Source organism: Hyla sarda, chromosome 7 (genome assembly GCF_029499605.1).
Source record: "Hyla sarda isolate aHylSar1 chromosome 7, aHylSar1.hap1, whole genome shotgun sequence".
Lineage (NCBI taxonomy): Eukaryota > Metazoa > Chordata > Amphibia > Anura > Hylidae > Hyla > Hyla sarda.
Genome location: NC_079195.1, coordinates 171,092,083 through 171,119,974, shown reverse-complemented (window position 1 = coordinate 171,119,974; position 27,892 = coordinate 171,092,083). Strand labels below are relative to the sequence as shown.

Sequence of the window (27,892 nt, the reverse complement as noted above, 5' to 3'; positions counted from 1 at the left end):
CGGCTATAGGAGCTGGTAGTCCTGTCAGTATAATGACAGGATTCTCGGCTCCTGTATAGTATGCAAGGGTACCCCCTGTATACTATACGGCCGGGGGAGGTGAGTAGTGATGCTATACATCACTCCATCTCCTTACACTCTGTGGACCGGGCGCTCAGCATCCGACCCACAGAGTGGTACCTGAAGACAGTGAGAAAACTGTCATAGGGGACAAAACTGGCTATTTCCACACACCAGAAATAATGTCAAAAAAAAAAAAAAGCCAGAAAAACTGCTAACATGCAAGGAAAATTTGTGGCAGTTTTCCTGGCAATTTTTCCTGGCGTTTTTGCTCGGGGGAAAAAATCTCAGTGGAATTCTAGCCTTAGGAATATGTCAGACTGTAAGAGTAGAACACTCAAAGCAGAAGTTAATATTCTTTTGTTAGAGTTCACCCTCCAACTACAAGTCCCAGGATCCCATTTAAATAATACGTCAGATTTCTCCACTCATTTATCATATGGGGTTGCATATCAGGTGGAGGACCAGAGTGTGTATACAGTTTCTCCTTCTATTGATAGAAAATAGGTTTGGTGAGGATAAGAATAATCTTGCCAAAGAGCGTTAAAGCCTTTTTTCAGGAAAGAAATATTCACTCAATTACATAGTCAGCAAACAGTCCAGATGTAAATCCGAAAGCTTATTGTGGAAATAAAAAATTAGTCTATGATAATACTCCGTCTACAAAGCTGATCTGTCAACAGTTCATCAAGAAAGTTAGAACCAGTGTAAGATTTGCTAAGAAATTAAAAGGCTGTTAAACATCCCCTCTGTCTGTATTTTTATTACAAGAGATGCACTTATGTTTATTATCTGGTATACTGTATTGTATAGTTTACTTTCTAAGATGTGAAATATTAATCAAAATATTATTATTTAACAGGTGCTGTGCAATGGAGCTGTTCTAAAAAGTAACTCATTGACAGATAAGGTGCAAAGCTTACAGCAGATGAATGAAGCCATCTTACGTGATGCTCGTGTTTTCCTAAGTATACTACCTCTTGCTGATGGACTGATGTTATGTTTTAAACTTTAAATTCATATATCTTCCCTTCCCATAGAAAAGTTGTATATTGTTTATTACTCTAAAGTCTTATGCCTCATGCACACAGGCTAAATTATGGAACAGTAAAATACAAAATAGCTGCAAATAGATGTACATGAAGACAGCATAAACTGTATAATTGCATAAGGGCAGGGTGACTTTAGGTGCATCCGCAGCATGAAATGCGGCAACAGTCACAGAGGGACTGCAGACCAAGCTTCCGGCTGTTCCTGGTAGCCGTGTGTGTCCGCTCATAATGGCGTATTTCCTGCTATGCTGCGGATGTGCCCCTGCCCTAAAACAGGATTTCTGGGTTTGGTCAGGAGTCAGAAGCTTTGAATTCCTTAACAGATTATGTTGCAGATTTAAAGGGAACCTATCATTACTTTTATGCTGCTGAACCACAAGTCATTAGGATGGTCCCCAGTGGCTTCTCCACTTCTCACTGGCATTGATAGAGCTCTGTTTGTTTGGATATATAAATAGATCTATCAATCAAGGCCGGGGGGTTGGAAGAAGCCATCAGGTGACAATCCTGTTGACTTGTAGTTTAGGCATCGTGAAAGTGACTTGTTCCCTGTAAACAGCAATCTTCACAGAAAAATCCATACTTACACAGCTGAGAAAAAATCTGCATGGGGACATCCTACAGCATGTCTTATAGATTTGTTTAGATTTCTACTGATTTCACTGTTTTTTGCAGTAGACAAAATCTCTACATGCAGATTTGAGAATACAACAGATGAAATCCATTGCATGTGGATATAGCCTTAATGGATACCCATTGCTAAAACCTTTGAATAATAATCTTTGACCTCCACTGCTAAAACCTTTGAATAATAATTTTACAAAGGAGCGAAAGTGCTCAGCTGTCCTCTATCCCATCATTTTAGAGATCAGTGGAGGTCTCAAACACCAGGATCCCCACCAATCAAAAGGTAATATGTCACTATGAGCTTATTTAGAGAAAGTAAACAGTTTGAAGAAATCTTTGACCTGCAAACTACATTTTCTTAAGGAAAAGTACAGCCATCTAGCAACAGCAAATGGGTACAGGTGACTATCCTCCCAGTGCCGTCTGAAAAGTGATTGAATGCAATTACTGCTTCTAGTGAGGTCCTGATTTGGCTTCTTTTCAGGTGAAACTCTTTCTGCTTAGGGCTTCTCAGAATTTTTTTAGGGTAGATGACATTCATTCACTAAAGATTTAGAAGTGTGTAATAAAAAGGGACCAAACTATCGTACCTATCATCAACTAAACTGTCCATAAAGCCCCTCCCCGCCAATCTGTCCCTGACACTCACTAACGCTATCCCTGCCTTTATTTCAACTTATAAATTATCATAAATATCTTTTTCCCCCTCACTAAGGCTGCACATTTCTTCTGCTGCATGCGAGGGAGGAAGGGGGAGTGGCCTGGCAGGTGCAACGTCATCTGAAGCCTGGCCGGGCTCACTTCCGCCCTTCTTGCTGCAATCCCTCTTGGGATGTGTATGCGTGTGTGTATATACAGGGTGGGCCATTTATATGGATACACCTTAATAAAATGGAATGGTTGGTGATATTAACTTCCTGTTTGGGGCACATTAGTATATGTGAGGGGGGGAAACATTTCAAGATGGGTGGTGCGCGGCCATTTTGAAGTTGGACATTTTGAATCAAACTTTTATTTTTTCAATAGGAAGAGGGTCATGTGACACATCAAACTTATTGGTTTTAACGTAACTTTATTATTTCATGAGTTATTTACAAGTTTCTGACCACTTATAAAATGTGTTCAATGTGCTTCCCATTGTGTTGGATTGCCAATGCAACCCTCTTCTCCCACTCTTCACACACTGATAGCAACACCGCAGGAGAAATGCTAGCACAGGCTTCCAGTATCTGTAGTTTCATGTGCTGCAGAATGGGCAAAACAAAAATTGGAACAGGACCACAGTTTACGCAGAAGATTTTGTTCAGTGATGAGGCAAACTTATGTGAATGGTGATGTTAACAAACAAAACCACCGCTATTGGTCTCACACTAACCCACATTGGATAGATCCCTCCAAGACTGTTGGAACACAAAAATTGATGGTATGGTGTGGTAAAGATAGTGGGGCCATTCTTCATCAATGGAAACCTCAAGGCCACTGGATATGCAAAATTGCTACATGATGATGTGTTTCCCTCTTTATGCACTGAAGATGGCACGTTCCCTGAGTTTTTCCAGTAAGATGGTGCACCACCACATTATGGGTGTCAGCTTCGAGCATTCCTAGATGAACAGTTTCCTGGAAAGTGGATTGGTCGTGGGCCAGTTGAATGGCCCCCAATGTCTCCCGATCTGACCCCCTTAGACTTTTATCTTTGGGGTCATCTGAAGGCAATTGTCTATGCTGTGAAGATACGAGATATGCAGCACCTGAAACTACGGATACTGGAAGCCTGTGCTAGCATTTCTCCTGCGGTGTTGCTATCAGTGTGTGAAGAGTGGGAGAAGAGGGTTGCATTGACAATCCAACACAATGGGCAGCACATTGAACACATTTTATAAGTGGTCAGAAACTTGTAAATAAATCATGAAATAATAAAGTTACGTTAAAACTAAGCACATTGTCACGATGCCGGCTGGCAGGTAGTGGACCCTCTGTGCCAGAGAGGGATTGGCGTGGACCGTGCTAGTGGACCGGTTCTAAGCCACTACTGGTTTTCACCAGAGCCCGCCGCAAAGCGGGATGGTCTTGCTGCGGCGGTAGTGACCAGGTCGTATCCACTAGCAACGGCTCACCTCTCTGGCTGCTGAAGATAGGCGCGGTACAAGGGAGTAGGCAGAAGCAAGGTCGGACGTAGCAGAAGGTCGGGGCAGGCAGCAAGGATCGTAGTCAGGGGCAACGGCAGAAGGTCTGGAAACACAGGCAAGGAACACACAAGGAACGCTTTCACTGGCACTAAGGCAACAAGATCCGGCAAGGGAGTGCAAGGGAAGTGAGGTAATATAGGGAAGTGCACAGGTGAAAACCCTAATTGGAACCACTGCGCCAATCAGCGGCGCAGTGGCCCTTTAAATCGCAGAGACCCGGCGCGCGCGCGCCCTAGGGAGCGGGGCCGCGCACGCCGGGACAGAACAGACGGGGAGCGAGTCAGGTAGGGGAGCCGGGGTGCGCATCGCGAGCGGGCGCTACCCGCATCGCGAATCGCATCCCGGCTGGCAGCAGGATCGCAGCGCCCCGGGTCAGAGGACGTGACCGGAGCGCTGCAGCGGAGGGAGTGAAGCGAGCGCTCCGGGGAGGAGCGGGGACCCGGAGCGCTCGGCGTAACAGTACCCCCCCCCTTGGGTCTCCCCCTCTTCTTGGAGCCTGAGAACCTGAGGAGCAGACTTTTGTCAAGGATGTTGTCCTCAGGTTCCCAGGATCTCTCTTCAGGACCACAACCCTCCCAGTCTACTAAAAAAAAATTTTTCCCTCTGACCTTTTTGGCAGCCAAAATTTCCTTGACCGAGAAGACGTCCGAGGAGCCGGAAACAGGAGTGGGAGGAACAGATTTGGGAGAAAAACGGTTGAGGATGAGTGGTTTGAGAAGAGAGACGTGAAAGGCATTAGGGATACGAAGAGAAGGAGGAAGAAGAAGTTTATAAGAGACAGGATTAATTTGACACAAAATTTTGAAAGGACCAAGATAGCGTGGTCCCAACTTGTAGCTAGGGACACGGAAGCGGACATATTTAGCGGAGAGCCATACCTTGTCTCCAGGGGAAAAAACGGGGGGAGCTCTTCTTTTCTTATCCGCGAACCTCTTCATGCGTGAAGAAGCCTGTAAGAGAGAATTTTGGGTCTCTCTCCATATAATGGAAAGGTCACGAGAAATTTCATCCACAGCGGGCAGACCAGAGGGCAAGGGGGTAGGGAGGGGGGGAAGAGGGTGACGGCCGTACACCACGAAAAATGGGGATTTGGAGGAAGATTCAGAGACCCTGAAGTTATACGAAAATTCGGCCCATGGAAGGAGATCTGCCCAGTCATCCTGGCGGGAGGAAACAAAATGTCGCAAATAATCACCCAGGATCTGGTTAATTCTTTCTACTTGTCCATTGGACTGGGGATGATATGCAGAGGAAAAATTTAATTTAATCTTGAGTTGTTTACAGAGAGCCCTCCAGAATTTAGACACGAATTGGACCCCTCTATCCGAGACAATCTGCGTAGGCAACCCGTGAAGACGAAAAATGTGTACAAAAAATTGTTTAGCCAACTGAGGCGCAGAAGGAAGACCAGGAAGAGGGATGAAATGTGCCATTTTGGAGAATCGATCAACGACCACCCAAATAACGGTGTTGCCACGGGAAGGGGGTAAATCAGTAATAAAATCCATACCAATCAGAGACCAAGGCTGTTCGGGGACAGGCAGAGGATGAAGAAAACCAGCGGGCTTCTGGCGAGGAGTCTTATCCCGGGCACAGATAGTGCAGGCTCGCACAAAGTCCCCAACATCCGTCTCCAGAGTCGGCCACCAATAGAAGCGGGAGATGAGTTGCACAGATTTCTTGATGCCCGCATGACCTGCGAGATGGGAGGAGTGACCCCATTTGAGGATTCCGAGGCGTTGGCGTGGAGAAACAAAGGTCTTTCCTGGAGGAGTCTGCCTGATGGAGGCAGGAGAAGTGGAGATCAGGCAGTCAGGTGGAATGATGTGTTGCGGAGGGAGATCAACTTCTGAGGCATCCGAGGAACGAGAGAGAGCATCGGCCCTAATGTTCTTATCGGCAGGACGAAAGTGAATCTCAAAATTAAATCGGGCAAAGAACAGAGACCACCGGGCCTGGCGAGGATTCAGCCGTTGGGCCGACTGGAGGTAGGAGAGGTTCTTGTGGTCGGTGTAGATAATAACAGGAAATCTTGATCCCTCCAGCAGATGCCTCCATTCCTCAAGTGCTAATTTAATGGCTAGAAGCTCTCGATCCCCGATGGAGTAGTTCCTCTCCGCTGGAGAGAAGGTCCTAGAGAAAAAACCACAAGTGACAGCATGCCCGGAAGGATTTTTTTGTAGAAGAACAGCTCCAGCTCCTACTGAGGAGGCATCAACCTCCAATAGGAAGGGTTTGGAAGGGTCAGGTCTGGAGAGCACGGGAGCCGAAGAAAAGGCAGACTTGAGTCGTTTAAAGGAGTCTTCTGCTTGAGGAGGCCAGGACTTGGGATCAGCATTTTTCTTGGTTAAAGCCACGATAGGAGCCACAATGGTAGAAAAATGTGGAATAAATTGCCTGTAATAATTGGCGAACCCCAAAAAGCGTTGGATAGCACGGAGTCCGGAGGGGCGTGGCCAATTTAAGACGGCAGAGAGTTTGTCTGGATCCATCTGTAGTCCCTGGCCAGAGACCAAATATCCTAGAAAAGGAAGAGATTGGCATTCAAACAGACATTTCTCAATTTTGGCATAGAGTTGGTTGTCACGAAGTCTCTGAAGAACCATACGGACATGCTGGCGGTGTTCTTCTAGATTGGCAGAAAAAATTAGGATATCGTCCAGATATACCACAACACAGGAGTATAACAGATCACGAAAAATTTCATTGACAAAGTCTTGGAAGACGGCAGGGGCATTACACAGTCCAAAGGGCATGACCAGATACTCAAAGTGTCCATCTCTGGTGTTAAATGCCGTTTTCCACTCGTCCCCCTCTCTGATGCGGATGAGGTTATAGGCGCCTCTTAAGTCCAATTTAGTGAAGATGTGGGCACCTTGGAGGCGATCAAAGAGTTCAGAGATGAGGGGTAAGGGGTAGCGGTTCTTAACCGTGATTTTATTAAGACCGCGGTAGTCAATGCAAGGACGTAGGGAGCCATCTTTTTTGGACACAAAGAAAAATCCGGCTCCGGCAGGAGAGGAGGATTTACGGATAAAGCCCTTTTTTAGATTCTCCTGGACGTATTCGGACATGGCAAGAGTCTCTGGGGCAGAGAGAGGATAAATTCTGCCCCGGGGTGGAGTAGTACCCGGGAGGAGGTCGATAGGGCAATCATAAGGCCTGTGAGGAGGTAGAGTCTCAGCTTGTTTTTTGCAGAAAACATCCGCGAAGTCCATATAGGCCTTAGGGAGACCGGTTACTGGAGGAACCACAGAGTTACGGCAAGGGTTACTGGGAACCGGTTTTAGACAGTTCTTGGAACAAGAGGACCCCCAACTCTTGATCTCCCCAGTGGACCAATCCAGGGTTGGGGAATGAAGTTGAAGCCAGGGAAGTCCAAGGAGAATCTCCGAGGTGCAATTGGGGAGGACCAAAAGTTCAATCCTCTCATGATGAGATCCGATGCTCATAAGAAGGGGCTCCGTGCGGAAACGTATGGTACAGTCCAATCTTTCATTATTTACACAATTGATGTAGAGGGGTCTGGCGAGACTGGTCACTGGGATGTTGAACCTGTTGACGAGAGAGGCCAAAATAAAATTTCCTGCAGATCCAGAGTCCAAGAAGGCCACTGTAGAGAAGGAGAAGGCAGAGGCAGACATCCGCACAGGCACAGTAAGACGTGGAGAAGCAGAGTAGACATCAAGGACTGTCTCACCTTTGTGCGGAGTCAGCGTACGTCTTTCCAGGCGGGGAGGACGGATAGGACAATCCCTCAGGAAGTGTTCGGTACTAGCACAGTACAGGCAGAGGTTCTCCATACGGCGTCGTGTCCTCTCTTGAGGTGTCAGGCGAGACCGGTCGACCTGCATAGCCTCCACGGCGGGAGGCACAGGAACAGATTGCAGGGGACCAGAGGAGAGAGGAGCCGAGGAGACGAAACGCCTCGTGCGAACAGAGTCCATATCTTGGCGGAGTTCCTGACGCCTTTCAGAAAAACGCATGTCAATGCGAGTGGCTAGGTGAATAAGTTCATGTAGATTAGCAGGAATTTCTCGTGCGGCCAGAACATCTTTAATGTTGCTGGATAGGCCTTTTTTGAAGGTCGCGCAGAGGGCCTCATTATTCCAGGACAATTCTGAAGCAAGTGTACGGAATTGTACGGCATACTCGCCAACGGAAGAATTACCCTGGACCAGGTTCAACAGGGCAGTCTCAGCAGAAGAGGCTCGGGCAGGTTCCTCAAAGACACTTCGGATTTCCGAGAAGAAGGAGTGTACAGAGGCAGTGACGGGGTCATTGCGGTCCCAGAGCGGTGTGGCCCATGACAGGGCTTTTCCGGACAGAAGACTGACTACGAAAGCCACCTTAGACCTTTCAGTGGGAAACAGGTCCGACATCATCTCCAGATGCAGGGAACATTGGGAAAGAAAGCCACGGCAAAACTTAGAGTCCCCATCAAATTTATCCGGCAAGGATAAGCGTATCCCAGGAGCGGCCACTCGCTGCGGAGGAGGTGCAGGAGCTGGCGGAGGAGATGACTGCTGAAGCTGTGGTAGCAACTGTTGTAGCATAACGGTCAGTTGAGACAGCTGTTGGCCTTGTTGCGCTATCTGTTGTGACTGCTGGGCGACCACCGTGGTGAGGTCAGCGACAACTGGCAGAGGAACTTCAGCGGGATCCATGGCCGGATCTACTGTCACGATGCCGGCTGGCAGGTAGTGGACCCTCTGTGCCAGAGAGGGATTGGCGTGGACCGTGCTAGTGGACCGGTTCTAAGCCACTACTGGTTTTCACCAGAGCCCGCCGCAAAGCGGGATGGTCTTGCTGCGGCGGTAGTGACCAGGTCGTATCCACTAGCAACGGCTCACCTCTCTGGCTGCTGAAGATAGGCGCGGTACAAGGGAGTAGGCAGAAGCAAGGTCGGACGTAGCAGAAGGTCGGGGCAGGCAGCAAGGATCGTAGTCAGGGGCAACGGCAGAAGGTCTGGAAACACAGGCAAGGAACACACAAGGAACGCTTTCACTGGCACTAAGGCAACAAGATCCGGCAAGGGAGTGCAAGGGAAGTGAGGTAATATAGGGAAGTGCACAGGTGAAAACCCTAATTGGAACCACTGCGCCAATCAGCGGCGCAGTGGCCCTTTAAATCGCAGAGACCCGGCGCGCGCGCGCCCTAGGGAGCGGGGCCGCGCGCGCCGGGACAGAACAGACGGGGAGCGAGTCAGGTAGGGGAGCCGGGGTGCGCATCGCGAGCGGGCGCTACCCGCATCGCGAATCGCATCCCGGCTGGCAGCAGGATCGCAGCGCCCCGGGTCAGAGGACGTGACCGGAGCGCTGCAGCGGAGGGAGTGAAGCGAGCGCTCCGGGGAGGAGCGGGGACCCGGAGCGCTCGGCGTAACACACATCATTGTTTTTCTTGTGAAATTCCCAATTAGTTTGATGTGTCACACCCTCTTCCTATTGAAAAAACAAAAGTTGGATACAAAATGTCCGACTTCAAAATGGCCGCCATGGTCACCACCCATCTTGAAAAGTTTCCCCCCTCACATATACTAATGTGCCACAAACAGGAAGTTAATATCACCAATCATTCCTATTTTATTAAGGTGTATCCATATAAATGGCCCACCCTGTAGTGTAGTATCTGGCCAGACGAGTTTTGGTGGTAGTGTTTCTTTAAAGTACTGCAGCCTTAGACAACTAATCCTGTGGAAAGGGGATAAGTGTCTGATCACAGGGGGTCCGACCGCTGGGACTCCTGTATGTGGACCCGGTACTACCGTGGCTGTGCGTGGCTAATGCTTGTGTCGTCTACCTCACTAAGAGGTCAACAGACACGCCGGGGCCCCGTATAGTGCAGGGGGTCCCATCGTTTGGACCCCCCGCGATCAGACACTTATCCCCTATCCTGCGAATAGGGGATAAATTGTCTAAGGCTGCAGTACTCCTTTTAACTGCTGCTGTACAAAGAAAGTGTCTGCTATTTACAGAGGAGATGTGGTTACACTTGAAGAGTATACTCATCATGTACAAATTACCTATATGAATTATATTGTATACAGACGCGATTAGAGTGAAAGGTGGAAAAAACTATATTCAATATTGTCAACCAGCCAAATACAACAAAAGAAGAATATCTCTAGTTTAATACTAACTTAATAAATTATAATAATGTAATAAAACTCTAGCAACTCTGTATTCCAAGAACCCAGTGGGTATAGAATTGTAAAGTACTGTATTCCCATGGAAAAAATGTATATGCAGTAACTCTCACAAGTAAATGGTACAGTTCAATGGGGGGAATTTATCATCGGCTTTACATTGTATTTTTGGTGGTAAAAGGTTGCAGATCTTTGTGCAGTAGGTCAAAAAGTAGCGAAATTAGGGTTCGCTTTTTTGCAATGGTCAGGGATTTATCAACTGCGAATTTTTAAAATTGTTGCAAATTATTTCACAAGCACATCTAAAAAGTTACACATTTTTGCTAAGCCATATAAACGATAGAAAATGGTGTACTGAAGTGAAATGTGTACCATTGCTAAGTTTATCAAATGCCCTGTGAACATTTGATAAATATGGCACAAGTACACATTAGCACCACACAAAATAAAGGTGTACAAAAACTATTATTTTACATCAACAATTATAAATTCCCCCCAAATCTTTGGCTTGGCACTTTATTGTAAAAACATTATAATGTATTACAGTTCTGTGCTGGGATCCACTGGGAAAATTAATATTATATACTAAATAAAATGAATCTCAGTTAGTCTTATGTTAACTTGTTAACGGAGTCTGTTAAAGGAATTATCCAGAAATAGAAAAACAGTCATTTCTTCCAAAAACAGCACTACACCTGTCCTCAGGTTGTGTGTGATATTACAACTTGACTCCATTCACTTCAATAAAACTAAACTGCAATACTACAAACAAACTGAGGACAGGTGTGATACTGTTTCAGGAAGAAATTACTATTTTTCTAATCCTGGATAAACCCTTAAATTACTAATATCATTGCACTTCAAAGTGTGTTAAAAAAGAAAAGCTCCAATACCAGACCTGAAACATTGCAAGGCAGTATAGTAAAGGATCGTTTTTGCATCTGAATTTACTTGTTTAGAGTGTCAGCTACGTTTTATAGAGTGTACCCCGACGTAGAAGCAGGCACATCATCTTAAGTGTACATTTTTTACCCAGTCTTGTGCATACAGCTATTTTAACCCCATAACGAGCATGGACAGGTATACCTGTCCATGTGCTGTTAACTGGGTATGGCGCAGGCTCCTGACTCGAGGTGGCATCTTACCGGCCAGCCCCCAGCTGCTTCCTGTAGCTGGTGGCCGGCGTTAATAGCAGACATGCGGTGATCATCGCGGACGGCTATTTACCCTTTAGATCGCCGCTGTCATAGCTGACAGCAGCGTCTAAAGATGTCTTTATCCCGTCCCTGGTGGTCCAGTGTGGATCACCCCCCCCCCCCCCCCCGCCCCCCAAAGTGCTATCGCAGGGGGGCGATCCACTGCTAAGGTAGCCGGAAGGCTTACCTCTCATCCTGCTGCGGCTCTGACAATGATAAAGCCTGTCAGGACCAGCACACAGATTAATGTGGTTTTATGGAACCACATTGATCTGTATGAGGAATCAAATGATTCCTCCTAATAGTCCCCTAAGTGGACTAAAAGTGTAAAATTAAACACACACATTAACCCCCTTCTTTATTAAAATTTAAAATCACCCCCCTTTTCCTAAATTCCATATAAAAAATAAACATATGTGGTATTGCCACGTGTGTAAATGTCTTAGATATTAAAATATATTGTTAATTAAACCGCACGGTCAATGGCATACGCTCAAAAAAATTCAAAAGTCCAAAATAGTGTATTTGTGGTCACTTTTTATACCATAAATTTTTTTATAAAAAGCAGTCAAAAAGTCTGATCAAAACAATGGTACCAAAATGGTACCAATTAAAACTTCAGATCACGGCACAAAATATGAGCCCTCATATAGCCCCGTACGTGGAAAAATAAAAAAAAAGTTATAGGGGTCAGAAGAGGACAATTTTAAATGTATAAATTTTCGTGCATGTTTTTTTTCCAAAAGTACGACAAAATAAAACCTATATATACAGTATATGTATATGTATATATATATATATATATATATATATATATATATATATATATATATATTTATGGTATCATTTTAATGGTATGGACCTACAGAATAATGATAAGGTGTTAATTTTACCGAAAAATGTACTGCATAGAAACGGAAGCCCCCAAAATTTACAAAATTGAGTTTTTCCTTCAATTTTATCGCAAAATAATTTTTTCCCCGTTTCACCGTAGATTTTGGGTAAAATGACTGATCTCACTGCAAAGTAGTATTGGTGGCGCAGAAAATAAGCCACCATATGGATTTTTAGGTGCAAAATTGAAAGGGTTATAACTAAAGTGCAAAAACAGAAAAACGCTTGGACCTTAAGGGGTTAAAGGAAAACTGTCAGCCTGTTCACACACACTAAACCCAATACACTGGGTTATAGTGTGGGTGAACAGGAGTCCAACGAGGGGTCACTTAACCCCTTAGGGACGAAGGGCGTACAGGTACACCCTTGCTCCCTGGTACCGAGATGCCTGCTGAAATCATTCAGCAGGCATCCCTTGCAAATGCCTGGGGGGGTCCTGAGATTCAGATCGGCGATTTGCGGCGATTCCGGGCTGATCGGGTCTCTGATGCCTGGAAAATAAGGATGATCGGAGCTGTCAGAGACCACTCCGACCATCCTGAAGGATAGGAGTGAGGTAGCAGGGTGCCACCTCCTCCTATCCGCTGCGATTGGCTGATCAGGACTGACCGACGAATAGTAGGGGCAGAGCGGGGGAAGATGACGGCGAAGTGCGGGTGCTGTGGATGCGGCGGCAGTTACCTGGGATCACGCGGGGACCAGCGGCAGGCAACTGGTTCAGCGGCTGCAGGGTCAGATGCAGCAGTGAAGATTGCTGTAAAGTGATCTTCACTGCTTCTTCTAGGAGTTTCAAAACTAGAATTCCCAGCATGCCCAGGCAGCCTTTGGCTGTCTGGGTATGCTGGGAGTTGTAGTTTTGCAACATCTGGAGGGCCACATTTTGGAGACAGCTGTGCAGTGGCCTCCAAACTGTGTCCTTCCAGATGTTGTAAAACTACAACTCTCTGCATGCCCAGACAGTCCAGGCATGCTGGGAGTTGTAGTTCTGTAACATGTGGCCCTTCAGATGTTGAAGAACTACAACTGCCAGCATGCCTGGACAGTTTCGGCATGCTTTGAATTGACATCTGGAGTGCTACAGTTTGGACACCACTGTATAGTGTTCTCATAACTGTGCCCAGTGGCGTACTAAGGGGGGGCAGGGGGGGGGTCCGCCCCGGGTGCCGCTCACAAGGGGGGTGCCAGGCGACAGACCCGCCGCAGCCGCCGCCACCACTACTGAGAATCCGGGACACTAGTCCCAGATCCCCAGCAGACAGCGATGCCTTCTCCTGTATGCGGGAGACGTGACCTCCGCCCCCACGCAGCACGCAGTACAGGCGCCGATGAAGTCACTCATTGGCGCCTGTACTGTGGAGGGGAGAAGACGCAGGCCCTGCAGCTGAGGAGATCGCTGCGTGGGATATCAGGTGAGCATCCTTTTTTATTTTATTTTTAAACCTGCATATACCTATGGGGAAGTGGGGGGGGGGTTACTCTACATATACCTATAGGGGAGGAGGGGGGGGGGGTTACTCTACATATACCTATAGGGGAGGAGGGGGGGGGTTACTCTACATATACCTATGGAAGAGTGGGGGGGGGGTTACTCTACATATACCTATAGGGGAGGAGGGGGGGGTTACTCTACATATACCTATAGGGGAGGAGGGGGGGTTACTCTACATATACCTATAGGGAAGGGGAGGGGGGGTTACTCTGCATACACCTATGGGGAATGGGAGGGGGGGGGTTACTCTACATATACCTATGGGGAAGGGGAGGGGGGGTTACTCTACATATACCTATGGGGAAGGGGAGGGGGGGTTACTCTGCATACACCTATGGGGAATGGGAGGGGGGGGTTACTCTACATATACCTATGGGGAAGGGGAGGGGGGGTTACTCTACATATACCTATGGGGAAGGGGAGGGGGCGTTACTCTACATATACCTATGGGGAAGGTGAGGGGGGTTACTCTACATATACCTATAGGGGAGGGGGGGGGTTACTCTACATATACCTATGGGGAAGGGGAGGGGGGTTACTCTACATATACCTATGGGGAAGGGGAGGGGGGGGGTTACTCTACATATACCTATAGGTGAGGGGGGGGGTTACTCTACATATACCTATGGGGAAGGGGAGGGGGGGTTACTCTACATATACCTATGGGGAAGAGGGGGGGGGTGTAGCTGCATATACATATGGGAAAGAGGGGGGTGTAACTACATATACCTATGGGAAAGGGGGGGTGTATCTGCATATACCTATGGGAAAGGGGGGGGGTGTAACTGCATATACCTATGGGAAAGGGGGATGTATCTGCATATACCTATGGGAAAAGGGGGGCATAACTGCATATACCTATGAGGAAGAGGGGGGGGGTGTAGCTGCATATACATATGGGAAAGGGGGGTGTAACTGCATATACCTATGAGAAAGAGGGGGGGTGTACCTGCTTATACCTATGGGAAAGAGGGGGGAGGTAACTGTGCCTATACCTATGGGGAAAGGGGGGTAACTGCCTATACCAATGGGGAAGAGGGGGGTAACTCTCCCAATACCAATTTGGAAGAGGGGGGGGGGAATCTGCCTATACCTATGGGAAAAAAGGGGTTTAACTCTGCCTATACCTATGGGAAACGGGAGGAGGTTTTTTTTTTTTTATCTCTGCCTATACCTATGGGGAATGGGGGGGGGGGACTCTGCTGCCTGTACCTAAGGAGAAAGAGGGGTTAACTCTTCCTATACCTATTGGGAAGGGGGTTTAACTCTGCTGCCTATACCTACAGGGAAGGGGGCTACCTAACTGTATACCTGGATGCCTAACTACTTACATACATACCCAGCTACCTAACTATGTACATACCTGGCCTTCATACATGGCTGCCTAACTACCTAGCTAGCCCCCTACCTACCTAACTTGTCACCTACCTACATATCTGGCTTCCAGATCTACCTAATTACCTATTTACCTGGCTACCTACCTGCCCGTTTACTGTGCAGGACACCAAGGAGGGCATTATTACAGTTTGTGGGCCTATAGATGGAAAGATTGTGCAGAGGAGGGCACTGGAAAAATACAGAGTCTGACATGTTTTTCCTGCAGATGTTAAGAGATCCACATGGCGGTCTTATCCGGACGGAGAAGAAAAGGAAAGAGGACGCCGCTGATCAGAAAAGACATAATTGTGAGTCCCAAAATGTAACTGTAATCACTTATATGGTATACAGATCCTGTGTACAGCTGATATCTACCGCCATATGGTCCTGTATATAATCACTTATACAGATCCTTTAAAGTATACTGGTCTGTGTATAGTGGTTTTATTCAGTACAGTATGGCGGAATTATCCAGTTATTGTGTGGTGGTATATATTTACTCCTTGTATACCAGTATTATTGGTCATGGAAATTTACCTATGTTAAAGTGTTTCTTATATATATAAATTTTAGTTTATTGTGTGTGGGATTTAGGTGGAATAGGGGCGTGACAGAAGATTGACGAGCTGCAGAGCCTAGTAGGGGCCCTTGCTTTTTTTTGGTCCGTGGGCCCTGATTGTTGTCAGTCCGCTCCTGGGAGGGGGTGTAATTAAGGGGGGGAGAGGAGGGGATAAATAAAGGGAGGGGGGGTGTAATTAAGGGGGGGTGCGGGTGGGGGGGTGCCAAACAAAGGGTCCACCCCGGGTGCCAAATGCTCTAGGTACGCCCCTGACTGTGCCCTTCAGATGTTACAGAACTACAACTCCCAGCATGCCTGGACAGTCTCAGCATGCTGGGAGTTGTAGTTTTGCAACATCTGGAAGTGCACAGTTTGGAGAACACTATACCAGTGGTGTCCAAATTGTAGCGCTCCAGATGTCAATTCAAAGCATGCTGAGACTGTCCAGGCATGCTGGCTGTTGTAGTTCGTCAACATCTGGCCCTTCAGATGTTGCCCAACTACAACTGCCAGCATGCCTGGGCATGCTTGGAGTTGACGTTTTGCAACATCTGGAGGGCTACAGTTTGGAGACCACTACACAGTGGTCTCCAAATTGTTCTCCTCCAGTTGTTGCATAACTACAACTCCTTACATGCCCTTCAGCTGTCTGGGCATGCTGGGAGTTGTAGTATTGCAACAGGTGGAGGCAAACTGGTTGGAAAACCTTCAGTTTGGTTCTGTTACCTAACTCAGTATTTTCCAACCAGTGTGCCTCCAGCTGTTGCAAAACAACAACTCCCAGCATGTACTGATCACCGAAGGGCATGCTGGGAGATGTAGTTATGCAACAGCTGGAGGTACGCAACTACAATTCCCAGCATGCCGAGACAGCTGTTTGCTGTTTGGGCATTCTGGATTTTGCAGTTTTGCAACACCTGGAGGGCTACAGTTTAGAGACCACTGCACAGTGATCTCCAAACTGTGGTCCTCCAGATGTTGCTAAACTACAACTCCCAGCATGCCCAGACAGCTGTTTGGGCATGCTGGGAGTTGTAGTTTTGCAAGATCTAGTGTGTTACAGTATAGAGATCACTGCAAAGTGATCTCCAAACTGTGGCACTCCAGCTGTTTTGCAACATCTGGAGGGCTACAGGTTAGAGACCACCGTATAGTGGTCTCAGACTGCAGCCCTCCAGATGTTGCTAGGCAACTCACTCCATACGATCCAGGGAGCCGCATAGCCATCCTCTTCTGCCGCTTGCTGCCACCAACGATCGCATCCCGCTGCCATCGCCGACGGGTAAGTGGATCTTCGGCCCCGGTCCCCGTCGTTTCCCCGTCCTGCCCCGCCTATTGTGGGTGGGCAGAACGGGGAAAACGAAAGTAAACCCCACCGCCCCCCGATCTGCTATTGGACGTCGCTTTTGATGACCAATAGCAGGGATAGGAGGGGTGGCACCCCTGCCACCTCACTCCTATCCCTTCAGGGGGATCGTGGGTGTCTTAGACGACCGCGATCCCCCTTATATTCCGGGTCACCATGACCCGGAATAGGCGCAAATCGCAAGTGTGAATTCACTTGCGATTTGCCCCGATCACCCCCCTGGGCATTTGCGCGGGGTGCCTGCTGATCGATATCAGCAGTCACCCGGATCCGGTCCCCGTCCGGCGCGCAGACGCGTACGTCCTTGGTCCTTAACCCCTTAAGGACGGGGGTTTTTTCCGTTTTTGCATTTTCGTTTTTTGCTCCTTGCCTTTAAAAAATCATAACTCTTTCAATTTTGCACCTAAAAATCCATATGATTGCTTATTTTTTGCGCCACCAATTCTACTTTGTATTGATCATTTTGCCCAAAAATCTACGGTGAAATGGAAAAAAAAATCATTGTGCGACAAAATTGAAAAAAAAACGCTGTTTTGTAACTTTTGGGGGCTTCCGTTTCTACGTAGTACATTTTTCTGTAAAAATTACACCTTATCTTTATTCTGTAGGTCCATACGATTAAAATGATACCCTACTTATATAGGTTTGATTTTGTCGGACTTCTGGAAAAAATCATAACTACATGCAGGAAAATTAATACGTTTAAAATTGTCATGTTCTGACCCCTATAACTTTTTTTTTATTTTTCCACGTACGGGGCTATATGAGGGCTCATATTTTGTGCCTATAACTTTTTTATTTTTCCGTGTATGGGGCAGTATGAGGCCTCATTTTTTGCGCCGTGATCTGAAGTTTTTAACGGTACCATTTTTGCATTGATAGGACTTATTGATAGGACTTTTTATTCATTTTTAAATGATATAAGAAGTGACCAAAAATGCACTATTTTGGACTTTGGAATTTTTTGCGCGTACGCCATTGACCAAGCGGTTTAATTAACGATATATTTTTATAATTCGGACATTTCCGCACGCGGTGATACCATATATGTTTATTTTTATTTCTTTTTGGTTAAATGATATTCATTCACTTTTTTTTTGCAGTGTTATAGCTCCCATAGGGACCTATAACACTGCACACACTGATCATTGTTATCCCATAGGGACCTATAACACTGCACACACTGATCTTTATCATTGATCACTGGTTTCTCATAGGAAACCAGTGATCGATGATTCTGCCGCTTGACTGCTCATGCCTGGATCTCAGGCACTGAGCAGTCATTCGGCGATCGGACAGCGAGGAGGCAGGTAGGGGCCCTCCCGCTGTCCTGTAAGCTGTTCGGGATGCCGCGATTTCGCCGCGGCTATCCCGAACAGCCCACTGAGTTAACCGGCACTTTTTACTTTCGCTTTTAGCCGCGTGGCTCAGCTCTGAGCACGCGGCTAAAGGGTTAATAGCGCGCGGTGCCGCGATTGGCGAAGCGCGCTATTAGCGGCGGGTCCCGACTTCACTATGATGCCGGGCCCGCCGTGATATGATGCAGGGTTACAGTGTAACCCCGCGTTATATCACGGGAGCAGGACCAAGGACGTACCGGTACGTCCTTGGTCCTTAAGGGGTTAAGTACCAGGGAGCTAGGACGTACACGTACGTCTATGGTCCTTAACAGGTTAAGGACTGAGCCCTTTTTTGCTATTTTGACCACTGTCTCTTTATGCATTAATAACTCTGTGATGCTTTTACCAATAATTCTCATTCCGAGATTGTTTTTTCGTGACATATTCTACTTTAACATAGTGGTAAATTTTCGTCGTTATTTGCATCCTTTCTTGGTGAAAAATCCCAAAATGTCATGAAAATTTAGAAAATATTGCATTTTTTTTCTACCTTTGAAACTCTCTGCTTGTAAGGAAAATGGATATTCCAAATAAATTATATATTGATTCACATATACAATATGCCTACTTAATGTTGGCATCATAAAGTTGACATGTTTTTACTTTTGGAAGACATCAGAGGGCTTCAAAATTCAGCAACAATTTTCTCCGAAAATTTCTTAATCAGAATTTTTCAGGGACCAGTTCAGTTTGAAGTGGATTTGAGGGGTCTTCATGTTAGAAATATCCCATAAATTACCCCATTATAAAAACTGCACCCCTCAAAGTATTCAAAATGACATTCAGAAAGTTTGTTAACCCTTTAGATGTTTCACAGGAATAGCAAAGTGAAGGAGAAAATTCAAAATCTTCATTTTTGTACACTTGCATGTTCTTGCAGAGCCATTTTTATTTTATTTTTACAAGGTGTAAAAGGAGATAAGTCCCCCCAAACTTTGTAACCCCATTTCTCTCGAGTAAGGAAATACCTCATATGTGGATGTAAAGTGCTCCTTGGGTGCACTAGAGGGCTCAGAAGGGAAGGAGCGACAATGGGATTTTGGAGAGTGAATTTTGCTGAAATGGTTTTTGGGGGGCATGTCCCATTTAGGAAGCCCCTATGGTGCCAGAACAGAAAAAATGTGTGGACATCAAGTGCTCTGCTGCCGTACTACAATGCTCAGAAGAGAAGGAGCGCCATTGGGCTTTTGGAGAGAAAATTTGTTTGGAATGGACATATCTTTGAAACAGTGGGCTGTGGAAATAAAAAACTAAATTTTTCATTTTCAGGGACCACTGTTCCAAAAAATCTGTCAGACACATGTGGGGCGTAAATGCTCACTCCACCTCTTATTACATTCCGTGAGGGGTGTAGTTTCCAAAATTGGGTCACATGTTGCGGGGGTCCCTTGTTCTGGCACCATGGGGGCTTTCAATTCCGGACAAATTTTCTCTCTAGGAGCCCAATGGCGCCCCTTCTCTTCTGAGCATTGTCATTCGTTTGCAGAGCACATTACATCCGCATATGGGGTATGTTCTTACTCCGAAGATATGGGGTTACAAATTTTGGGGGGCTTTTTTTCCCTTATGAAAATGAAAAATTTTGGGTAACACCAGCATTTTAGTAAAAAAAAAATAAAAAAATATTTTCTTCATTTTCCCATCCAACTTTAACGAAAATTCATCAAACACCTGTGGGGTGATAAGGCTCACTATACCCCTTATTTTGTTCCGTGAGGAGTGTAGTTTCCAAAATGGGGTCACGCGTGGGTATTTATTTTTTTGCGTTTATGTCAGAACCGCTGTAAAATCAGCCACCCCTGTGCAAATCACCAATTTAGGCCTCAAATGCACATGGTGCGCTCTCACGCCTGAGCCTTGATGTGCGCCTGCAGAGCATGTTACGTCCACATATGGGGTATTTCCGTACTCAGGAAAAATTGCGTTACAAATTTTGGGGGTCTTAATTTTCACAAGAGGTAAAAGGAAAAAATCAAGCATGGGGCAACACCAGCATGTTAGTGTAAAAAATGTTTACACTATCAAGCAGGTGTAGACCCCAACTTTTCCTTTTCATAAGGGGTAAAAGGAGAAAAATCCCCACAAATTTGTAACTCAATTGCTCCCGAGTATGTAAATACAACAGGGCACCGAAGTGAGAGAGCGCAATGCGCATTTGAGGACTAAATTAGGGGTTGCATTGGGGTGGAAATAGGGGTATTCTACGCCAGTGATTCCCAAACAGGGTGCCTCCAGGTGTTGCTAAACTCCCAGAATGCCTGGACAGTCAGTGGCTGTCCAGAAATGCTGGGAGTTGTTGTTTTGCAACAGCTGGAGGCTCCATTTTGGAAACCCTGCCGTACGATAGGTTTTTCATAGTTACATAGTTACATAGTTACATAGTTAGTACGGTCGAAAAAAGACATATGTCCATCAAGTTCAACCAGGGAATTAAGGGGTAGGGGTGTGGCGCGATATTGGGGAAGGGATGAGATTTTATATTTTTTCATAAGCATTAATCTTATTTTGTTCCAGGAATGTATCTAATCCTGTTTTAAAGCTGTTAATTGTTCCTGCTGTGACCAGTTCCTGAGGTAGACTGTTCCATAAGTTCACAGTTCTCATGGTAAAGAAGGCGTGTCGCCCCTTGAGACTAAACTTTTTCTTCTCCAGACGGAGGGAGTGCCCCCTCGTCCTTTGGGGGGGTTTAACCTGGAACAGTTTTTCTCCATATTTTTTGTATGGGCCATTAATATACTTATATACGTTTATCATATCCCCCCTTAAACGTCTCTTCTCAAGACTAAACAATTGTAACTCCTTTAATCGCTCCTCATAGCTAAGATGTTCCATTCCCCATATTAGTTTAGTCGCGCGTCTCTGCACCCTTTCCAACTCCGCAGTGTCCCTTTTCAGTTTTATTGGGGGGGGACCTTGTAAGGGGGTGCATATGCAGTGTTTTACCCTTTATTATGTGTTAGTGTAGTGTTTTTAAGGTTCATTCACACGGGCGGGGGTTTACGGTGAGTTTCCCGCTAGGAGTTTGAGCTTCAGCGGAAAATTTGCAGCAGCTCAAACTTGAAGCAGGAAACTCACTGTAGACCCGCCCGTGTGAATGTACCCTGTACATTCACATGGGGGGTGGCAAACCTTCAGCTGTTGCAAAACTACAACTCCCAGCATGCAAATTTTGGGGGGCTTTTTCTACATTTACTCCTTATGAAAAGGGAAAGTTGGGGTCTACATCAGCAAGTTAGGGTAAAAAAAATTTTTTACACTAACATGCTGGTGTTGCCCCATACTTTTAATTTTCACAAGAAAAAAAGACCCCCAAAATTTGTAACGCAATTTCTCCTGAGTACAGAACTACCCCATATGTGGGCGTAAAGTGCTCTGTGGGGGGCACAACATGGCTCGAGAGGGAGAACGTCCCATGTACATTTGAGGTCTAAATTGGTGATTTGCACAGGGGTGGCTGATTTTACAGCGGTTCTGTCAAACACAAAACAAGAAATACCCAGATGTGACTCCATTTTGGAAACTATACCCCTCACAGAATGTAACAAGGGGTATAGTGAGCCTTAACACCCCACAGGCATTTGAATTTTCGTTAAAGTTGGATGTGAAAATGAAAAAATTTATTTATTTCACTAAAATGCAGGTGTTACCCTACATTTTTCATTTTCACAAGGGAGAATAGAAAAAATGCCCAGCAAAATTTGTAGCGCCATTTCTTCTGAGTAAGAACATACCCCATATGTGAATGTAAAGTGCTCTGCGGGAGAACTACAATGCTCAGAAGAGAAGGAGTGCCATTGGGCTTTTGGAGAGAGAATGTGTCCGAAATTGAAGGCCATGTGTACAAAGCCCCTGTAGTGCCAGAACAGTGGACCCCCCCCACATGTGACCCCATTTTGGAAACTACACCCTTCATGTAATGTAATAAGGGGTACAGTGAGCATTTACACCTCACAGGTGTCCGACAGATTTTTGGAACAGTGGTCCGTGAAAATGAAAAATGTAATTTTTCATTTGCACAGCCCACTGTTCTAAAGATCTGTCAGATGCCAGTGGGGTGTAAATGTTCACTGCACCGCTTATTAAATTCTGTGAGGGGTGTAGTTTCCAAAGTGGGGTCACATGTGGGGGGGGGGTGGCTTTGTAAACGCACATGGCCTCACACTTCTATTCCAACCAAATTCTCTCACCAAAAGCTCAATGGCACTCCTTCTCTTCTGAGCATTGTAGTTCACCCACAGAGCACTTGACATCCACATATGAGGTATTTCCATACTCAGAAGAAATGGGATTACAAATTTTGGGAGGCTCTTACTCCAATTACCCCTTGTGAAAATGAAACATTTGGGGTAACACCAGCATTTTAGTGAGAAAATTCTAATTTTTCATTTTCACGTCAAAACTTTAGCGGAAATTTGTCAAACACCTGTGGGGTGGTAAGGCTCACTGTACCCCTTGTTAGGTTCCTTGAGGGGTGTAGTTTCCAAAATAGTATGCCATGTGGTTTTTTTTTGCTGCTGTTCTGGAACCATTCTGCCACCTTCAGCAAAATTTGCTTTCCAAAAGCCAAATGTGACTTCTCTTCTGAGCATTGTAGTGCAGCCGCAGTGCACTTTATGTCCACAAATGGGGTATTTCCATACTCAGAAGAGATGGGGTTCCAAATTTTGAGGGACATTTTCTCCTATAACCCCTTGTAAAAATGTAAAATTTGGGGGAAAACCAGCATTTTAATGAAAAAAAAATTCTATTTACACATCCGAATTTAACGAAAAGTCGTCAATCACCTGTGGGGTGTTAAGGCTCACTGGACCCCTTGTTAGGTTCCTTGAGGGGTGTAGTTTCCAAAATAGTATGCCATGTGTTGTTTTTTTTTGCTGCTGTTCTGGCACCATAGGGGCTTCCTAAATGTGACATGCCCCCCAAAAAACATTTCAGAAAAACTCACTCTCCAAAATCCCATTGTCACTCCTTCCCTTCTGAGCCTTGTAGTGCATCCACAGAGCACTTGACATCCACATAAGGGGTTTTTCCTTACTCAAGAGAAATTGGGTTACAAATTTTGAGGGACTCTTTCTCCTTTAAGATTTAGAATTTTCTCCATCTTGCTGCTATTCCTGGGAAACACCTAAAGGGTTAACACACTTTCTGAATGTCATTATGAATACTTTGGGGGGGCAGTTTTTATCATTGGGTCATTTATGGGTATTTCTAATATGAAGACACCTCAAATCAGCTTCAAAACTGAACTGGTCCCTGGAAAATTCCGATTTTGAAAACTTTGTGAAAAATTGACTTTGTGAAAAACTTTGAAGCCCTCTGATGTCTTCCAAAAGTAAAAACTTGTCAACTTTATGATGCAGATATAAAGTAGACATATTGTATAGTGAATCAATATATCATTTATTTGGAATGTCCATTTTCCTCACAAGCAGAAAGTTAAAAAAATGCTAAATTTTCATGACATTTTGGAATGTTTCACCAAGAAAGGATGCAAGTAACGACAAAATTTACCACTATGTTAAAGTAGAATATGTCACGAAAAAACTCTCTCGGAATCAGAATAATCGGTAAAAGCATCCCAGAATTATTACCGTATATACTCGAGTATAAGCCGAGTTTTTCAGCACGATTTTTCGTGCTGAAAACACCCCCCTCGGCTTATACTCAAGTGAACTCTCCGCCCTCAGTGGTCTTCAACCTGCGGACCTCCAGAGGTTTCAAAACTACAACTCCCAGCAAGCCCGGGCAGCCATCGGCTGTCCGGGCTTGCTGGGAGTTGTAGTTTTGAAACCTCTGGAGGTCCGCAGGTTGAAGACCACTGCAGCCTTCGACATCAATCAACCTCCCCCCCCCCCCCCTCTCACCCCCTTTAGTTCTGTACTCACCTCCGCTCGGCGGGACGTTAGGGTGCGTTGGTCCGGTGCTGCAGGACTGTCGGGTGGGGAGGTCGTCCGGTGGGATAGTGGTTCCGGGCTGCCATCTTCACCGGGGGGCCTCTTCTCCGTGCTTCGGGCCCGGCCCCGGAATAGTCACGTTGTCTTGACGACGACACAGAGGGACGTTCATTACCAACGTCCCTCTGCGTCGTCGTCAAGGCAACGCCTCTATTCCGGGCCTGAAGCGTGGAGAAGAGGCCCCCCGGTGAAGATGGCAACCCGGAACCACTATCCCACCGGACGACCTCCCCACCGGACAGTCCTGCAGCACCGGACCAGCGCACCCTAACGTCCCGCCGAGCGGAGGTGAGTACAAAACTAAAGGGGGTGAGAGGGGGGGGGCTGGATGACGTTGAAGGCCGCAGTGGTCTTCAACCTGCGGACCTCCAGAGGTTTCAATACTACAACTCCCAGCAAGCCTGGACAGCCGATGGCTGCCCGGGCTTGCTGGGAGTTGTAGTTTTGAAACATCTGGAGGTCCGCAGGTTGAAGACCACTGTATCAGATATTGACAAGCGGTGATGATGAAGGTGGGGGGGGGCTGATGACATGTGGTGATGACGACAAGGGGATGATGAAGGGGGGGTGTGTGGGATGATGACAGGGGGATGATGAAGGTAGGGTGTGGGATGATGACAAGGGGACGATGAAGGGGGGTGGGGATGATGACAAGGGGATGATGACAAGGGGATGATGAAGGGGGTGTGGGATGATGACAAGGGGGTGTGGGATGATGACAAGGGGATGATGACAGGCGGTGATGATGAAGGGGGATGATGACAGGGTGATGATGATGAGGGTGTTAATGACGGGGGTCTGGATGATGACAGGTGGGACGATGTATTTCCCACCCTAGGCATATACTCGAGTCAATAACTTTTCCTGGGATTTTGGGGTGAAATTAGGGGCCTCGGCTTATATTCAGGTCGGCTTATACTCGAGTATATACGGTAATGCATAAAGTGACAGTGGTCAGAATTGCAAAAAAGGGCTCAGTCCTTAAGGGGTTAAGGACTTTAAAACGGGGCCGTATAGCTATGCCCGCCGTCCTTAATTGGTTAAAGACCAGGCTCTTTAAAAAAATAAAAAAATAAAAATTATTTGACATGTGTCTAAATGGTAACAACTTTAGAACGCTTTTTTTGAACGGAGCGTTTCTGATTTTTGTGTGACTATTGTACTTTATATAAGTGGTGCATTTTTGTTGACACATGCAGCATTTTTTGTGAAAAACTCCAAAATATTGTGAAAAACTGGAAAATTTCTGGCATTTTTATTATGGTGTACACTGTGCGGTAAAAATTATGTTATGTGTCAGTACGATTATGGCGATATTCATTTTATATAGCTTTCTATTTTTCCTTTTCTGAGCAAAATTCTTTCTGCCATTCATTTTCCAACAGCCACAACTTTTTTATTTTTCGTCTGACGCCATTGAGTAAGCGCTTATTTTTTGCGTAATGAGCTGTACTTTTCATTTGTATCATTTCTGCAATACGTGCTACCTTTTGATCTTTTTTTATTCTGCTATTTGTACCAAAATTGGCTAATTTTATTATTATTATTTTTTTTTTACGGCGCTCACTGTACAGGATAATTTACATTATAGTTTTATAGTATATGTCATTACAAACGTGGCAATACTTATTATGTATATGATTTGAATTATGTTTTTTGGTGATAGTACAGGGCTTTCATTGGGAAAGAGGCATTTTTTTATTATTTTTTTTACACTTCATACTTTTAATTTAAAGTGTACCCATCAGATCCAACAAAAACATTTTTTTATATATCAATCAGTACCTAATCCTGACCATGTACATCTAAGTTTTATGTGTCTAGCACCTCTATTTTTTTTATTACACTTAATTTATCTCACTAGTCTTAATTCCTCTCAAAGGGAGGGGGTGTGGCATCACTGTGCAGGTCTCCGCCCCCTCCCTCAGTATGCCATCTGATCACATCTCCCCTAGCATTAGCAAAACTACAACTCCCAGCTTGTCCTCACTGACAGTAGCAGGACACATGCTTTACAACATATCAAAAGTTTTTGTATCTGACAGTGCCCATTTAAGAACTGTTTATTACATTTTTTACATGTTATACTATGCTGCAATACATTTGTACTGCAGCACAGTATGACCCGATCATCTGCACACAGTACAGCCTGTGCAATCCAGCCTGTGGCTGGATCTCGCAGGCTTCTGTAGCAGGCAGGCATACAGGTCATGATCTGACCTCCTGCTACCATAGCAACCAAAGACGACCAGTGATCATATTGTGTGCTCCCCCTCCCTGTCAACACCATAGATGAGTGATAAGAATTGATCACGGCATCTATGGGGTTAATGCTGCTGGGCCCGGCAGCTGTGGCAGGACTCCTGCTGTGATTGACATTCAGGTCCCACCACCGATCTTCTGCGCTGCCCGCGGCAGTGCAGGAGTTCGCTAGGACGTATGCTTACAGCCCAGCACGTGAACGTGCTGGGACGTATGCATAAGTCCTATATCGGGGAGGGGTTAAATATGTCCAGTAGGTCCTGAGAAGATCCTCTGCTGAATTCAGTGAATTGCGCACAGGGGGCCAGGCTTTGCTGGTTCAATTTACATATTCATTGTCTGACTCCACATCCTAGTGAAGTGGAGTCACAGACAATGAATATGTAAATTGAGCCAATGAATGTTTTTCTTGGGGACATATCTCAGGAGAGCACTACGCTGTGTGCCACTAACGCTGGGAGGTTGTGTAAGCGGAGTTGGCTAGGGATCCTGTGAGAAACTTGACACCTGAGGGGTGCATGTAATAAAGCTGTAGTAATAACGTAGTAAACACAAAGAATAATAACATGCACTCACCGCGACAATGGTGTCTATGCGTCCGGAGGTCCGGGATACCAGGAGGGCATCGAGCTGAGCCTCTGAGGCCAGAAGAAGCGCGCATAGACTCGTAAAACAACCGGCATAGCCTCTGAGCGCTTCGCTTCCAGCCCGATCGGACCCCCACCACCAGTCATAACCTCTGTCCGGGAGGACAGGAAAAAAAAAAAACAAGGGGGTGGGGCTCTTTCCCCCTATATATAGGGGGGTGGGGTCTAGACATTTATTTAAGGTTGTCAATAAAATGTCCACTATTCCTAACCAGTCCATGGGTGGTGGAATACCCCATCTGTGCCACTGGTTAGGACGTAAGGGAACTGCCTCTGAATTGCCCCTACCCTGCCTTGTTCTTCTCTTGCCACCTTCCACTGCTGCTCTAAAGACATTTTAAGATGGATGTCTACTTGCATAAAACACTGTTTGTCCACAGGCGCCTTGATGGTGTACCCACCATACCTGTACTACTACTGATTTAGCATGGGGTTAGGGCCGGACTGGTAAAAAATATAAGCTCGGGCATTTTAGACTGAGCAGCCCACTTTGGCCATGGGTGTGGATATGTGAGGGCAGAGCCACAAAGGGGAGGGGTCAAATGTTAGTCATAGTTGGGTATATAACCGAAAAAAGTATATAATATATATATATATATATATATATATACACACACACACACACACCAGTAATGTTGCAGCACCACTCCAACAGAAGTATCAGGTGCCAACACC

The 27,892-nt window shown here is 45.9% G+C and overlaps 1 protein-coding gene across 3 annotated transcripts in view; it reads left to right on the top strand.

Annotated features, from left to right (window-relative positions):
- Nucleotides 1-27,892, top strand: part of COMTD1 (catechol-O-methyltransferase domain containing 1) — a 74,929-nt gene that overhangs the window by 32,061 nt on the left and 14,976 nt on the right. For all 3 annotated transcript variants that reach the window (XM_056531300.1, XM_056531302.1, XM_056531301.1), the window contains exon 7: nt 923-1,028. In XM_056531300.1, the coding sequence (XP_056387275.1) occupies nt 923-1,028 (106 nt within the window). The remainder of the gene's footprint in view (nt 1-922; nt 1,029-27,892) is intronic.